This window comes from Phascolarctos cinereus, unplaced genomic scaffold (assembly GCF_003287225.1).
Source record: "Phascolarctos cinereus isolate Bilbo 61053 unplaced genomic scaffold, phaCin_HiC Scaffold_7;HRSCAF=346, whole genome shotgun sequence".
NCBI classification, from domain to species: domain Eukaryota; kingdom Metazoa; phylum Chordata; class Mammalia; order Diprotodontia; family Phascolarctidae; genus Phascolarctos; species Phascolarctos cinereus.
The window spans coordinates 21,062,109-21,076,976 of NW_027556180.1; the positions used below are offsets into that span (position 1 = coordinate 21,062,109).

The window sequence follows — 14,868 nt, forward strand, 5'->3', positions numbered from 1 at the left end:
TGGGCCAGTCCCCACATCTCTGAGCAGTAAGTGCCCCAGAGAGCTCTCTTGTAGAGGACTACAGGTATTGGGAATGGGTCAGAGGAAGGAGATCCCTTCCCTGATGAAATAACAGGTTGACGCACTGCAAGAAAGGATACATAGCTATTAAGTGCACCCTCTTTGGGGATAAGCTTCAAATTACTCTAATGAGCTGTGTTGGTATCATAACAGGATGTCTTTTGTCCTCTCAGGGAGACTTGGGAGCCATTGATGAAAAATACGACATTGCCATTTCATCTTGTTGTGGCGCCCTGGACTACATTGTTGTTGACACTATTGATACAGCCCAAGTCTGTGTGAACTTCCTGAAGAAAAATAATATAGGAGTGGCAACATTTATTGGGTTAGATAAGGTGAGTACTTGGAAGAAATCAGTTTTAATATCTTGAAATGCCTCCTTTATAAATTCAGCAGCCTTCTTTAGATGCAGACAGAAAAAGAGTGGTCTATTTACTTTTGAAACTACCCAGCTGCTTACAATTTCAGTTTATGTTTTTAGAAACAGAATTCCTATAATAGCCTCCCTTTCCATTAGAAATTATTAAAGTACTGTCTTAAGGTATGAAAAATGACCTTTTTTTGTTTATTTGCTTGTTTTTTGGGGTGAGGCAATTGGGGTTAAGTGACTTGCCCAGGGTCACACCTAATAAGTGTCAACTGTGTGAGGCGAGGCCAGATTTGAACTCGGGTCCTTCTCACTCCAAGGCTGGAGCTCTATCTGCTACGCCACTTAGCTGGCCTCCCAATTTTTTTTTTAATTTTTTTGTGAGGCAGTTGGGGTTAAGTGATTTGCCTAGGGACACACAGCTAGTGTCCAGTGTCTCAGTCCAGATTTGAACTCAGGTCTTTCTGACTCCAGGGCGGGTGCTCTATCCACTGTGCCACCTAGCTGCCCCCCAATGACTGTTTTTTATTTATGAGTTCTCTTCTAAAAAGTGTTTCTTAATTTTCCTTACTCCGTTGTAGATTAAAGTATTAGAAAAAAATATGAACCCAATCCAGACTCCTGAAAACACACCTCGGTTGTTTGATTTAGTAAAAGTAAAAGACGAGAAGATTCGCCGAGCCTTTTACTTTGCTTTACATGATACTTTAGTAGCTAACAACTTGGACCAGGCAACAAGAGTGGCCTTTCAGAAAGATAAGAGATGGAGAGTTGTGACGTTACAGGGACAAATCATAGAACAGTCAGGTAAAACAAAATCCTGTCTTTCATTCCCCAAAAATAATTTTAAACATTCTGTCCAAAACTGACTCTGTTCTCTTGTCCAGGTACCATGACTGGCGGCGGAAGCAAGCAGATGAAAGGTAGAATGGGTTCCTCAGTTGTCATTGAAGTCTCAGAAGAAGAGGTTGGTGAAGATGAAGTTGTACACATGATGAATGTTGAAGTGGTGATTGGGTTAATTTTTCTTTTTTGTAAGTGTGCTGGTAAGAGTCATTGTCCACATTCTAATCCTGGTCTGCGTCTTTATTTGTGCTATGGCACCTGCCTGGTGATGTAGTAACCTATTTCATGAGCAAGAGTCACTTTTTGAAAGTCCTGATGACAGATGATCCTAGTTTTGCTTTAAAACCTCAGAGGAGGGATTTTAAGTTCATTGCCTTCAAGGCAGCCCTTTCAACTTTGGGATGGTTCAATGGCTCAGAAGTTTTTGCTTCTATCAAGCTAACATCTGATTCTCTTAAAAGCCCCCTCATTTTTCCCAGCATTCTCTTTTCTGTTCTCAGTTTATCAAAGTCCTAAAATGCAGCAGCAAACTGAACACAGTATTCTTTCAAGGAAAGTGTGACCTGGGAATCTGGAAGCTCCCCACACTTGAGACATGATCCCTCCCATAGGGCAGCCTGGGTGTAGCCTTCTTGAATGACCTCACTCGTTGTCTTAACACACTCAGTTAACACAGTCTCCTTATGTCCCTGGGGAGATAGAAGCAGTTGTAGGAAAGGCAACTCACCTCCTCTGGCACCGTTTCTCTTTCATGTTCTGTGGACTGTTGTCCAGACAGATAAAACAGTAAGCACGTTTTACAGTTTAATAAAAGTATAGGGGGGTGAAGTGTAAAAATAAAATGCCCAGAATGTCTTCTGGCCCTGTCTCCCCCTTCTTGTGCCTAGGCTCCATATCATCTTTTCCAACATAGTTTTTGTCACGTTCCCATGCCCACCTGCAAATTGATATTATCTAGAATTAAGATGTGTGCTCACATAGGAAGGTCTTGTGCAGTTCTTCACAAGATTGATTTCTCTGCCATTTTGTCCTCTTGTGCAGATGTGATTGTTTTTATTACTGTCTTTTTCTTGACCCTTCTCAGGGACACCACATGTCATGAAGAGGTGCTTCTTGTCTCTTAGCACAGTGTGAAATGCACTTTGCCCATTCTTTGGTTTGCTCTCTGGGGAGAATTTTCCATTAAGCTACAGTTTGATAGTCATGGTCTGTTTGATTTATGGTAAAAATGGCATTTGGTGTAGGGTTGATATCTTTTGGTAGTATGTCAGCTTGGTTGGTTGTCAAATGGGGTGCCAGGAGTTAGACCAGGGACTGTACAGTACTAAAGACTTTCTGACTGTGGCACCCCACAAGACAGAAAATGAGAACTTCATGGAAGCATCCATGACTTACAGAATAAAGGTCTGAAATAGAGCTGGTGGTTTTCGTTATAGGTGTCCCAAATGGAATACAAATTGCAGAAGGACTCTCAAAAAGCTGTTCAGATCCAAGAACGCAGAGCGCAGCTTGAAGAGGTGGTTATTAAACTACGTCACAGTGTGCAAGATATGAGGAACACACTGGAAAAGTTTACTGCAAGCATCCAGGTACGCTCCTTCAACAAGTGTCTGCCGTGGTGAACAGCTGAATTCTCAGACGACGTTGTGTGTTCTTTGCTCATTTAACCCTTGCCAGTACCACAGCTGGCCTCTCCAGTGTGCAAAGCGTTTTGTATATTTGGTCTTGTCTATTTTTTAAAACACAGTTTACATTTTTGTGTTTTACCTAATTAAGATTAAGCCTTCCAATATATCACCTGACTTTTCTTTCGTAGAGTCTATCAGAACAAGAAGCATACTTGGACGTACAAGTCAAAGAGCTTGAAGCCAATGTCCGTGATACTGCCCCTGACAAAAAAAAGCAGAAATTGCTAGAAACAAATATAAGTATTTTCAAGAAAGGTACGTTTTTTAAAAGTGAAATGTAGTCAAATTTAAAATTCTTCACGTTGAGACATGATTTTATTTTTGTTTGGCAATGAGTGAGCAAACTCTCCATGCTAATGTTGCTATGGCAACATTACATTTGTTTCCTAATGGTCAGACTTCTCGTGAGTTTAGGTTGGTTCTGTTACCAGGTGTGTTTGAAGCCAGCTTGGAAACCTCTCAGAGACTAGAAGTGTTTCCAAGAATGCTGGGTGACCTTCACACCACAGGGTGGTATTGTAGTAGCTATTAAGTGAAAGAAACTACAAGCCTATATTTTTAAGCTCTAAAGTATTTGAAAAGTAAAACAAGGTACTGTTCAGGAATTGTATGTTTTTGAAATTGGCAATATATTTTGGAGATGTACATGCATAACACTGTGCTAGGTGTTCAGGCCTTTACAAAAGAAATAGGAGAAATGATCGCCGCTAAGGTCAGTCCCTTAGAATTTAGCTGGTCAAAGACTTACAGACATGGGGAAATCAGAATAATAGAATTATATAATTAAATGTCAAAACATGTGCTATAGAAAAAGTTTAAAAGACTTGAGCAATATCGTATTCCTTTGAGGATTATTTAGTTTCATAAAAATGCCCTATGAATTCTTACTTGTGAGTCCTAAACCATTTGCTTGGATAACTTTGAAAATATTTGCTGTTTGAAATTTACTTACAACAGTGTTAAATTTAACCTATAATTTTTTTTTAACAAACTTGACAGAAGTCAAGTTTCATCTGGAATCATTCTGTTCATTCACGTCGGTTGATATACACATTCATAATACAGAAAAGCTCAGTGTATTCTTCACTTAGAATCTCCGACTCTAGCTCCTTTTTTTTCTTTTCCTCCCCAGAGTATGAACATGTTGCTCAGAAGGCTGGCAAGGTCGAAGCCGAAGTCAAAAGGCTGCACAGTTTAATTGTGGAGATCAATAATCATAAGCTTAAAGCCCAGCAAGACAAACTTGACAAGATCAACCAACAGTTGGACGAATGTGCATCTGCCATCACAAAAGCCCAAGTAGCAGTAAAGACAGCAGACAGGTAAAGTGACCATCCCATGGCCCGGGTGGGGCCCAGAGGCCATACACCTACCTGTGCATCCAGAGTACACCATTGACTCCAAAAGGCCTCTGGCAATCTTACAGAGAAAAAGAGGCCCTTACCAGTTAAAAATCGCTAGTAACTGGCATTCAAGGGCCTAGAACAAAGCTCTTCAACTATCCTGAGGTGTATTCCAGAATTATTGTAGGCTGAAAAAGTTGTAACTATTTCGTGTACCATAGAGATTGAGAGGGACAAGATGCTAGCAGACAAATGGAGAAGAAGGGGAAATGTAAAGGGAGGGACTGCAAAATGTAAATTAATTTTAATTAGATGAAATAGATTGACCAACATGCTCCTTTACAGAAATGCCTCCCGAAGAGTTTTTACTTTTGCAATAGTGGTTTTTAAAAAGCGTTTCTAAAATTTTTTATGTGGTGTTTATATAATGTTCATACAATTTTCAACTGCAACCAGCTAAGTTATTCATGTGCCAGTTGTGTAACTTGGTTTATAACAGCTTCCTTGCTTCTACTTTTCCTACAAAACAATATTTGGTTGTTCAGTGGCATCTCCTCCAGAGGAAAAACAATCTCAGTTTTTGGTAACAATTTCAATGAATGGTCTGATGGAAGAGGAGGGGGGAGGAGGTCCAAAATTGCTAAAAATAAGGACTTAGATTTCACTTACCTGTGCTAGACCCGACCACCACCACTACCCTCAGGTTGCAGATTAAAAAGATTTGGTTGCCCAAAAAAAAGTGTTTATCCAATTTTACCCTTTTCAGTGTCTTAGTTGCAAAAACTGCTTTAGCAAAATATGTTATGTTTTAATACCATTTGTTCAGCTAGTAAGATTTTTATACACCAGAATAATAAAGTAGCAGCGGAGCTAATGTTTGCATGTAGGTCTCATTCCAGATCCCCAGTTTCTTTGCTCTGTATCATGCCTCCCACGTTACCACGTGGTACCTCTGTAGGTAGAAGTGCTTTGGCTGTGAAGTTTACAGTGTTTCACAGCTGAGAAAAGAAGTCACGAATCAGGGTGAAGTGAGAGGTGATGTTTTTAGTTTCCGGCCTGTGGAGTATGGGGTCTGTGTTCCAGGTAGAGCTGTCCTGTGTGCTGTGGCAGCCTCAGAAATGCAGGAGGGTCTGCTTTTCTCTGTACTTTGGGTTGTTGACATGTGGACATTATGTAACCAAAGAAGCCACATACAGTACATGTTTGTGTTCATGTCCTGTGTATGCTGTGAGAGGATGCTTGAGAAGGGTTTGGTGAATACACAAAGGCCTCCTTGGAAGGCCGTTCAGTGAAAGTGAAGAGCTTGTCACAGACACCCAGAATCTAAAGAAGAAGATCTTCTGACTGTTGCACCCGATGCTCCTCAGTGCACCTGTCAGAACAGATCGATGTGTTGTGGGTATTGTGGTAGTGCTCGTGTAAACTTCTGGCCTTGTTTTGCATTTAGAAATCTTAAAAAGGCACAAGATTCTGTCCTTCGTACAGAGAAGGAAATAAAGGATAATGAGAAAGAAGTGGAAGACCTAGCCCATGAACTGAAAAACCTCGAAGAGAAGGCAACCGAGGTCATGAAGAATTCCAAAGAAGCCGGGGTCAGTTGAGTGCTCTTGGTGGTGGTTGGTTTGTGTAGGGGCTGGAGCAGAATAATAAAGCCTTATTGTAAATTTAATCCAAAAATGTAAAATGTTTGTGAAGAAGACTCAGCACATCAGAGTGAACAAATAATTGTTTGGTGCTGTTGTCTTTTCTTTCCGAGGGTTGGGAAGTGTGATGTTTGAGGGGGAAAACATTGTTATCTTTTTCCTTAGGAGTCCTTGCCCGAGATCCAGAAGGAGCATCACAACCTGCTTCAGGAAATAAAAGCAATAAAAGAAAATGAACATGCCATTCAAAACGATGCACTTAGTATTAAGTTAAAACTTGAGCAGCTGGACAGTCACATTGCTGAACATCATTCGAAAGTAAAATACTGGCAGAAGGAGGTAAGGCTGCGTCTCACAGATGAGTTTGGTTTTTTCTTGTGTTGTTAGTCATGGGTGCTATTTTTATATTTTTACTGTTCACAAATCTGAGCTAGATTGAACACTCAAGACTAAATGAGAGGAAGAAGGCCTCATTTCAGCCAAATAATCAAACAACATTTTTAGTGAAAAGGTTGTGATTCTTGGCTATTAAAACTGTGTTGAATATAATCACTCATGCATTTTCAGATCCATCTTTTTTAAAGAAGCTCTTGTTTTAGGATCTTCAAATGATCATTTTCACTTTAAATTTTAATTGGCGATATATTGCAAAGTATCCATCACAACATTAAAAATACACATCCAAATTGAGGCAGAGTCTTGATGGTACAGCAGGAAGAAGCAGTGTAGCCAAACTTCTTTCCACAAAACTCCTCGAGTCAGGTCTAGAAAATTCACCACACCAAACCCTGGTGGTTAAATCCAGTAAAAAACCCTAAGAAGTCACTTTCCTGAGGCAGCTTAGAATAGAATGTAGACCCTGGTGGTGGGGCCTGGTACGGAGCACCCCAGTGCCCAGGGAGACACTGTGCACCAGAGCAAGAAGAGATCCCAGGCCGTCCCATGACACTTCTGGCAGCAGCTTCTGGGTCTGGATCCAGGGCCATTGTGAGGAGACCTATGCCCAGGATGGAGTGCCATGGGAGGGAACAAACATCTGCCAGCTGCCTCGGGATGGTGTCAGGCCCTGATTCTAGCCTAGTCTCGAGCGTGCAGAGGAATGAGCAGGGCAGGATCCCAGACCAAAGGGGAACCTGCCCTCTGCTGTGGCTGAGACCAAGTAGACATTGATGAGATGGCCCTGGATCTGACTGCTTTGGGAGCACTGAAAGCTTGTCGGTCCCCAGCCTATAGCTATCCCTGAGATCCTGAAATAACACAACACTCAGTCCCCCAAAAAAGCAGCAGTGGGACCAGCTCGGATTCTCCCTCCAAAGTTTACAGAACCTGGTTCTAACATCAGGTTTAAGTCAAGGACAGAGACTTGGAGAGTAAGTGACTGGAAAAAAAAAATTGGGATCCCATCATACATAAAAAACTATTGTGGTAACAGGGACACTCAAGACACATATTTTTATAAATGAAATGTGATTGCTAGAGGAAAAAATAAGAGGGAAGAAAGCTTTGGAAGAGGAATTGACATCTTGGTTCAAAAGCTTGCCCAACAACCTGTTTCCTGGAAATTGGAATGAACCAAATAGAAGCCAATGACTCCATGAGAAAAAAAGAAACATCAACATGAAGTCAAAAGACTAAAAAAATAGAAGAAAAGTATAAGATATTTCCTAGCAAAACAGCTATCTGAGGAAACAGATTGAGGAGGAAATAAATTAGACTTCTTGAATACCATAACAAAAAAAAAATAAAGAACCTAGACATTGTATGTAAAGAAATCTTTAAAACTACCTAGCTCTCTTAGAACCAGAGATCAAAGCAGAAGTTGACAGAATCCACTGGTCACTTCCTAAAAGAAATCCTAAAACGAAAACTCACAGGAGCCAAAATCCAGATCTTCCCTGATCACAGAAAAAATACTACAAACATCTAGAAATACAAAATTCAAGTACTGAGGACCACAGTTGGAATAATAGCAACTTATACTACAAAGAAGAGAGCATGGAATGTGATATTCCAGAAGGCAAACAGAATGGGTTTCTAGCTAAGAATAACTTACCTAGAAAAACTTAGTATAATCCTACGGGAGTAAACGGACATTCGTGAAATAAAGAACTTGCAAGCATTCCTGAAGAAAAGACCAGAGAGCTGTGTAGAGACTCTGAATTTCAAACGCAGATGTTAAGAGAAAAAATCACACAAGACTAAACAAGGATAAGTTGCTTATATTCTAATATGTGGAAACAATACGTTTGTCTGCTCTGAGCTCTAATGTTGGGGTCACGGGGTCTGATTAGAGGGCGTGATTCTGTTATGTTCTGATGATCTTAAAAGAATGATGAAGAGAAAGGGACTGGGGGTGGGGGAGGTAAAGAAGCACAAACACACAGTTCAGTCCATTTCACTCATCAGGGAAAAAGGAAAAAATGGGGAAGGAGGGGAATTAGAAAAAGGGTAAATTGTGGGAGAGATTAGTCCCAAGCAAAACAAACTTTTATGGATGTGCAAAAATATTGATAGCTCTTTTTGAAGTGGCAAAGAATGAAAATCTAAAGTGTTTCCATCAGTTGGGGAATCATGTAGTATATGAAAGTGATGGAATGTCACTGGGTAGTAAGAAATGATGCAGGCAGGGATGATTTCAGAATAACCTGGAAGATTTGTATGAACGAATACAAAATAAAGTAAGCAGAACCAGGAGAATGATATGTACAGTGATGACAATATTGTAGAGATGCATATTTGAAAGTCTTAAAGACTCTAATCCCTATAATTACTGGCCACAATTCCAGAAGACTAATGATTAAACATGCTACCCACCTTGTCCTGGAGAAATATGATGGATTCAGAGATCAGAGAGGCATATGTGTAATTATATATTTTTTCTTTTGGAGATGCCCAATGCAAGGGTTTTGTTTTTCTTTCATTCTCAATTGGAAACAGAGTAGGATGGGAGGGGAAAAGGGTAAATTTTTGCTGATTGGAAAAAATGAAATTTAAACAAATTTCTATATACATCTCCCCCCTCCTCCAAAAAAAGAGAGCTCTTCTCAAGGAGTGTGAGTATCATATTAGCTCCATTATCAGTTCTTCATTCTTAATACTTTGGCTTTGTCCAACTTTCGAGCTTCCCAGTTTTATACCAATTATCTCAGGAGTGACAAATACTCTTAGTGTACAGTGTTAGAAGGCAGCCTTGGGTCACACAACCAATATGTAATCTGGTTCCTGGCCTTCACTAAATACAAACATCAGCCAGTAGAGAAATCTACCTGCCCAGGGTGTTCAGCTCTCATTACAGAAGTTGGGGAAAATCAGTCCATTAAATCTTTGAATTACCTGTTAGCCCCATGTGTGGTGGGTATTAGACTCTCTGGGCGACAGAAATCTTGACAAGTTGCTCTATGAATTGCTGTACCCTGTTGTTGTTTTTCTCCACCAGTTAGCTGTAAAATAGTATTAATTTGAAACAGTCTGTTCACAAGCAACATGAGAAATAGAGAGTACAAAGCTTGAGATTGAGATGGAGAGGACAAAATGTGACATAAAAACAACATGTGAGATTGAAATAGAAAGTACAAAATGTAACAATAGGATAAACTTAATGTAGAAAGTCAGAATTTGACATCAAAAGGACAAAATGTGACAGAAACCACAAAATGAGATTGAGATAGGACAAAATTTGACATAGAAAAAGGACAAAATGTGACAAACCTCAAAATGTGAGGTTGAGATAGGACAAAATTTGACATAGGGACAGGATGTGACAGAAACTACAAAACGTGAGATTGAGATGGGACAAAATTTGACATTGAAAGACAAAATTTGTCATCGAAAGGATAAAATGTGACAGAAACCACAAAATATGAGATTGAGATAGAGAGGACAAAATTTGACATAGAATGACAAAATGTGACAAACCTCAAAATGTAAGGTTGAGATCGAGAGGACAAAATTTGACATAGAAAGACAAAGTGTGACAAACCTCAAAATATGACGTTGAGATAGGACAAAATTTGACAGACAAAATGTGAGGTTGAGCTAGAGGGAACAAAATTTGACATAGAAAGACAAAATTTGTCATCAAAAGGACAAAACATGACAGAAACCACAAAATGTGAGATTGAGATAGAGAAGATAAAATTTGACATCAAAAGGATAAAATGTGACAGGAACCACAAAATATGAGATTGAGATAGAGAGGACAAAATTTGACATAGAATGACAAAATGTGACGTTGAGATAGGACAAAATTTGACAGACAAAATGTGAGGTTGAGCTAGAGGGGACAAGATTTGACATAGACAGAATTTGTCATCAAAAGGACAAAACGTGACAGAAGCCATAAAATGTGAGATTGAGATAGGACAAAAGGAAGATTGAGATAGAGAAGACAAAATTTGACATCAAAAGGATAAAATGTGACAGAAACCACAAAATATGAGATTGAGATAGAGAGGACAAATGTGACATAGAAAGCCCTTCGTCTTATCAGGTTGTTCGGTCATTTGACATATCTGTAAACAGGACCTTCATTTAGTCGCTATTTCTGTGTGAAAAAAGCCTTCATTGGATAGAGCACCGGCCCTAGTGTCAGGAAGACTCGAGTTCAAATCCAGCCTCAGACACTTGACACTTATTAGCTGTGTGACCCTAGGCAAGTCACTTAACCCCAATTGCCTCTCCAAAAGGAAAAGAAAAAAATGCCCTTATTACTGATTGTTACTGAACATTGACGTGCTAAAATTGTGCTATCTCTAAAATTCCTGTCTAAAATAAAATTTTAGATTTCAAGAATATCACTGCATCCCATAGAAGATAATCTAGATGAAGAGATTTCTGTTCTAAGCCAAGAGGATCTCGAAGCAATACAAAGTCCTGATTCTCTAACAAATCAAATTGCTCTTCTCGAAGCCCAGTGCCATGAAATGAAACCAAACCTAGGTTCCATCGCAGAGTATAAAAAGAAGGTAACTTTTCATGTCATTGATGGTGGTGGTTTGACGCCTTTCAGCTGCCACCTCTCTGATGTGAATGGTTTCATGTGCTCACTTCCTGGCTTCTGTGGTTCTTTCTTTCACAGGAAGAGCTGTACCTGCAGCGGGTGGCCGAGCTGGACAAGATCACCGCTGAACGGGAGCGCTTCCGACAGGCCTATGAAGACCTTCGGAAGCAGAGACTCAATGAATTCATGGCAGGTTTTAACATCATAACGAACAAGCTGAAGGAGAACTACCAGATGCTGACTCTGGGAGGCGATGCTGAGCTTGAGCTGGTCGACAGCCTGGACCCGTTCTCTGAAGGAATCATGTTTAGGTTTGTGATGTCACTGGTGATGCCGCTCGCTCTTTGGGCCAGAGGGTAACCGTGCCCTGACTGAGGACACCACTAAACAGTCGGTCAGAGCATGCTTGTCTGCTCTCTGAACCATCACAGTTCAGGTTTCATGTTTTTGGAAGGATAGTAGGAGGAAAATTGTGTGGTACAAATGCGCTGAACCAATTTATAGCCGATTTAAAGTGAGAAAATGGGAAAAGAGTAACTGCCAGGCTTTGGCGCTAAGGCAGATCTGTCAGTGTGTCGTGACTGCTCCTGTTGAGCCATTTCACTCTCCTCGTTTCTTTTAAGTATCAGGATGCACAGTCTAAAGAATGATGGCCTCAGCCTGGTGGTAGATCAGCACAAAACTGCAACCATTGAGAAAGCACCAAAGTGGCAACTACTGGACGGGTGCAGCTAAGCCTTGAAAGGAGAGAGGGATTCTGGGAGTACAGGCAGGCTCCTGGAGAAAGGCATCTAGTCCAGCCCAGATAGTCCTCAGCACATTAAGCATATGGAACAGTGTGTGCAAAGGAGGTCATGTGTGCCGACAGCAAGCAGAGCACTGGGGCGAGAAGGGAAAAGAGGCCAACAGAAAGTCATGTGGCCCAAGTCTAGCTGCTGTGCAACAATTGGGGTTCATTCTTGTGTTTAAAACATGCCAGTTAGGTTGTCAGCAGCAGCAGATGTATCAGTGGAGGGGCAAGGAGGGCAGCTGGAGGTCAGAAGGGAATTGGCGTGCTTTCGACCAGTCTGGAGACTCAGCATTCTCACTTGTCTGACATTTGGTCACTGTTTTTTTAGTGTCCGGCCACCCAAAAAAAGTTGGAAGAAGATCTTCAATCTTTCAGGAGGAGAGAAGACGCTTAGTTCCCTGGCTCTGGTTTTCGCTCTTCATCATTACAAGCCCACACCTCTTTATTTCATGGATGAAATTGATGCGGCACTTGATTTTAAAAATGTATCCATTGTGGCATTTTATATATATGTAAGTAGATTTGGAGCTGGTTTGTCTTTCTCACAAAGTCTTATTGAGTACTAATGAGCAGGATTTTTTTTTTGTTAAATTTTCAATCATTCACTGAGGATTGTACTGATTCAGATAGGTTTCTCTATCTCTTTTTAAGTCATAATCCAACAAAATGTATTTTTGGATTATCATCTGTGATAATGGACAGAAGCAAAAACAGATACTTGGGTCTTTATTACAACTAACTGCTGTGAAAACATTGTGGGGAAATTTTAGCTTATGTAAATGTCTATCAAATGTCACTGATATAAGTTGGAAACATTGTAATCACTTGTTTTCTTTTTCTTTAGGAACAAACAAAAAATGCCCAGTTTATAATCATTTCACTTCGAAATAACATGTTTGAGATTGCTGACAGGCTCATTGGGATTTACAAGACCCACAACATAACAAAAAGTGTTGCAATAAATCCCAAAGTCATCGCATCCAAGGGACTTTGCTAAATGTCAGTCTGTTGTGACCACTTGGAATAGGCGTGTTTCTACTATTCAGCTATGGTTTTTATACATTTCAGTTTTGTAAATATATTTTCATAAACTGTTTTGTCTATCTGATTTTCATTGTTTGCTTTCTGTCATGCTTCAGTGATAGCTATGGGAGTTCTCCTTTTAACAAGGGACCTTAAAAATCCTACAGCAGACCCCCCCCCCCGGGGGAAAGGATGGGGGGGGACGGGATGGGACGACTCCTAGCTAATACAGACATTTCCTGTCCCTCAGCTTCAGGCCTGAGCAGTGGTGAGCCTCAGGGCCTGCCCCTCCCAGGGAGGGATATCCCCAGGCTGCAGGGCTCCCCTGAGCTCTTAAGGTTAGCTCCCATCTTGTGGGTCAGACAGAGCTGCAAGGGACCTCAGAGGCCAACCCCTCCCCCCACCCCCTATTTTACACATGAGGAAACTTGAGGCCCAGGGTTTTTTCTTTTGGGGGAGGGGGTTGCTTTTTTGGTGTGTTTTACTATAACTAGCAAAGGAGTACATTTTACATTGCAAGTGTCCTTTCAAAACTCGGGTCTGTTCTCCACAATGCAGTCCTTCCATAATGAACCTTTAATTGAGTTCTCTGTGGTGAGAACACACTTTAGGGCTCATCCTCTTCCTCTATGGACAGCTGTTCTGGTTGTGTTGTTGAAACAACAGGACCCTCCTCAGAGTGGCATCTCCAGGCGGGTCTCTTAGAACCCACCAGTGAAGCCATTGTTGACCTACCCGCATCCTAGTGATGCCACCAAAAGAAACATCAAATGAGTTGACTCGGATAACCCTGAGATGGACGGGAATACTGGGAAACATGACAGGTTCATCCTCTTGCCGACAGGCAGGGCTGACAGCTGTCCCATCTTGTTCTACGCTGTCTGAGGGATGAAGAAGCAGGCCAGGGAGGAAGTGGTGCTTCTGGGGGTCAAGCTGAGGTCTCCCCCAGCTCCCTCGGAGCCTTGGCCATGCTGCCTCCAGCACGCAAAAGCATTCCTCCCAGGACGCACAATTTGACTCAATATCAAACAGTCCGTGGCTTTCAGGACACCCCATGCTAGATTGGGAGGGTTGGAGGGTTTTAGCCTTGGGGAGACCACCTTGACTAATTCAGCTTGACCCCACAGGAGGGGCAGCATGGGCCTCAAGGCCAGGGAAAGCTGGGTTGCAGCTCCTGCTCCAAGCAGCTCTTGCACTGTCTGTTGGAAGGACCGTGTTGCTGACCTACCCTGGTAAAGGGGGTTTCCTCACCCCAGGATTCCCAGTGTGGATTATGTCACGGATCCAGTCCCTGTCACATGTGTAGAGGAGGGATGTAATCCTCTGAGCTAGCCCCCAAGTAGCTAGGGCTGCTCAGGAGGTAGAGGGGACATCTTCACACAGAGGAAGGGGACGACTGCTTGCTGGGCTTACGGACTGTGCTTTGCCACCATTGCTGAATGATAGGTAACCTTTCTTCCTCAAGTTCTATGCAGGCATCTTTTCCTTCTGGTCCAGGTACTCATAGTCACCCACCAGCTTCCAAGGTGTTCCTTTCTTTTTATTTGTTAAGAGCTAGACAAGAATAACAACATCATTTACAAATGCCAGAAAATGGAGATTGTATAGGAAACAATCTATTGTTTATTTTTTAAATAAATCTTACACATTAGTATCAATATTGTTGTGCCTGTCCTTCCGCCCCCTTCTAAATTTATATTTTTCTGAGCATTTTAAAATGTTTCATTAAGACTTTCTAGGGTTGTTGAAGGTTGGTTTTTAAGGTAGTATTAATTTATAGAAGCATATTTCATCTGTTTCTGCTTATAAAAAATGAGGAAATAATTTATGTTTTGATTTAATAAATTCAGTTGTCAAAATTACCCAACACAACCAGAATTGAGGGATATATTTAAGGGATGTCTTGTATCATGCCAATAATTGAAAATTCTCTGGAATTTACACTTAAAATGACTTCTTGAATTAAGGGTTTCACCCCCTAAGAGGGTAATTCATGATGGTTTTATAATAAAACATTCAAATTTAGAAACAGATTTGTAGGGTTTCCTATGTGCTTGTTAATGAGCATATCATTGTCCACTAAAGCATACAAGGGCGTTGTAATCATGG

The 14,868-nt window shown here is 41.0% G+C and overlaps 1 protein-coding gene across 3 annotated transcripts in view; it reads left to right on the forward strand.

The window, feature by feature from the left end:
* The window catches only part of SMC4 (structural maintenance of chromosomes 4), a 40,679-nt gene extending 27,835 nt beyond the window's left edge, over positions 1–12,844 (forward strand). For 2 of the 3 annotated variants that reach the window (XM_078147237.1, XM_078147238.1), the window contains 12 exons: positions 234–395; positions 1,009–1,234; positions 1,315–1,436; positions 2,710–2,862; positions 3,090–3,216; positions 4,094–4,283; positions 5,752–5,896; positions 6,113–6,286; positions 10,729–10,911; positions 11,025–11,257; positions 12,065–12,248; positions 12,581–12,844. In XM_078147237.1, coding sequence (XP_078003363.1) covers positions 234–395; positions 1,009–1,234; positions 1,315–1,436; positions 2,710–2,862; positions 3,090–3,216; positions 4,094–4,283; positions 5,752–5,896; positions 6,113–6,286; positions 10,729–10,911; positions 11,025–11,257; positions 12,065–12,248; positions 12,581–12,733 — 2,052 coding nt within the window. In that variant the 3' untranslated portion in view covers positions 12,734–12,844. The remainder of the gene's footprint in view (positions 1–233; positions 396–1,008; positions 1,235–1,314; positions 1,437–2,709; positions 2,863–3,089; positions 3,217–4,093; positions 4,284–5,751; positions 5,897–6,112; positions 6,287–10,728; positions 10,912–11,024; positions 11,258–12,064; positions 12,249–12,580) is intronic. The other variant, XM_020988840.2, reaches the window with a different exon arrangement.
* The last annotated feature ends 2,024 nt before the right edge of the window (positions 12,845–14,868 follow it).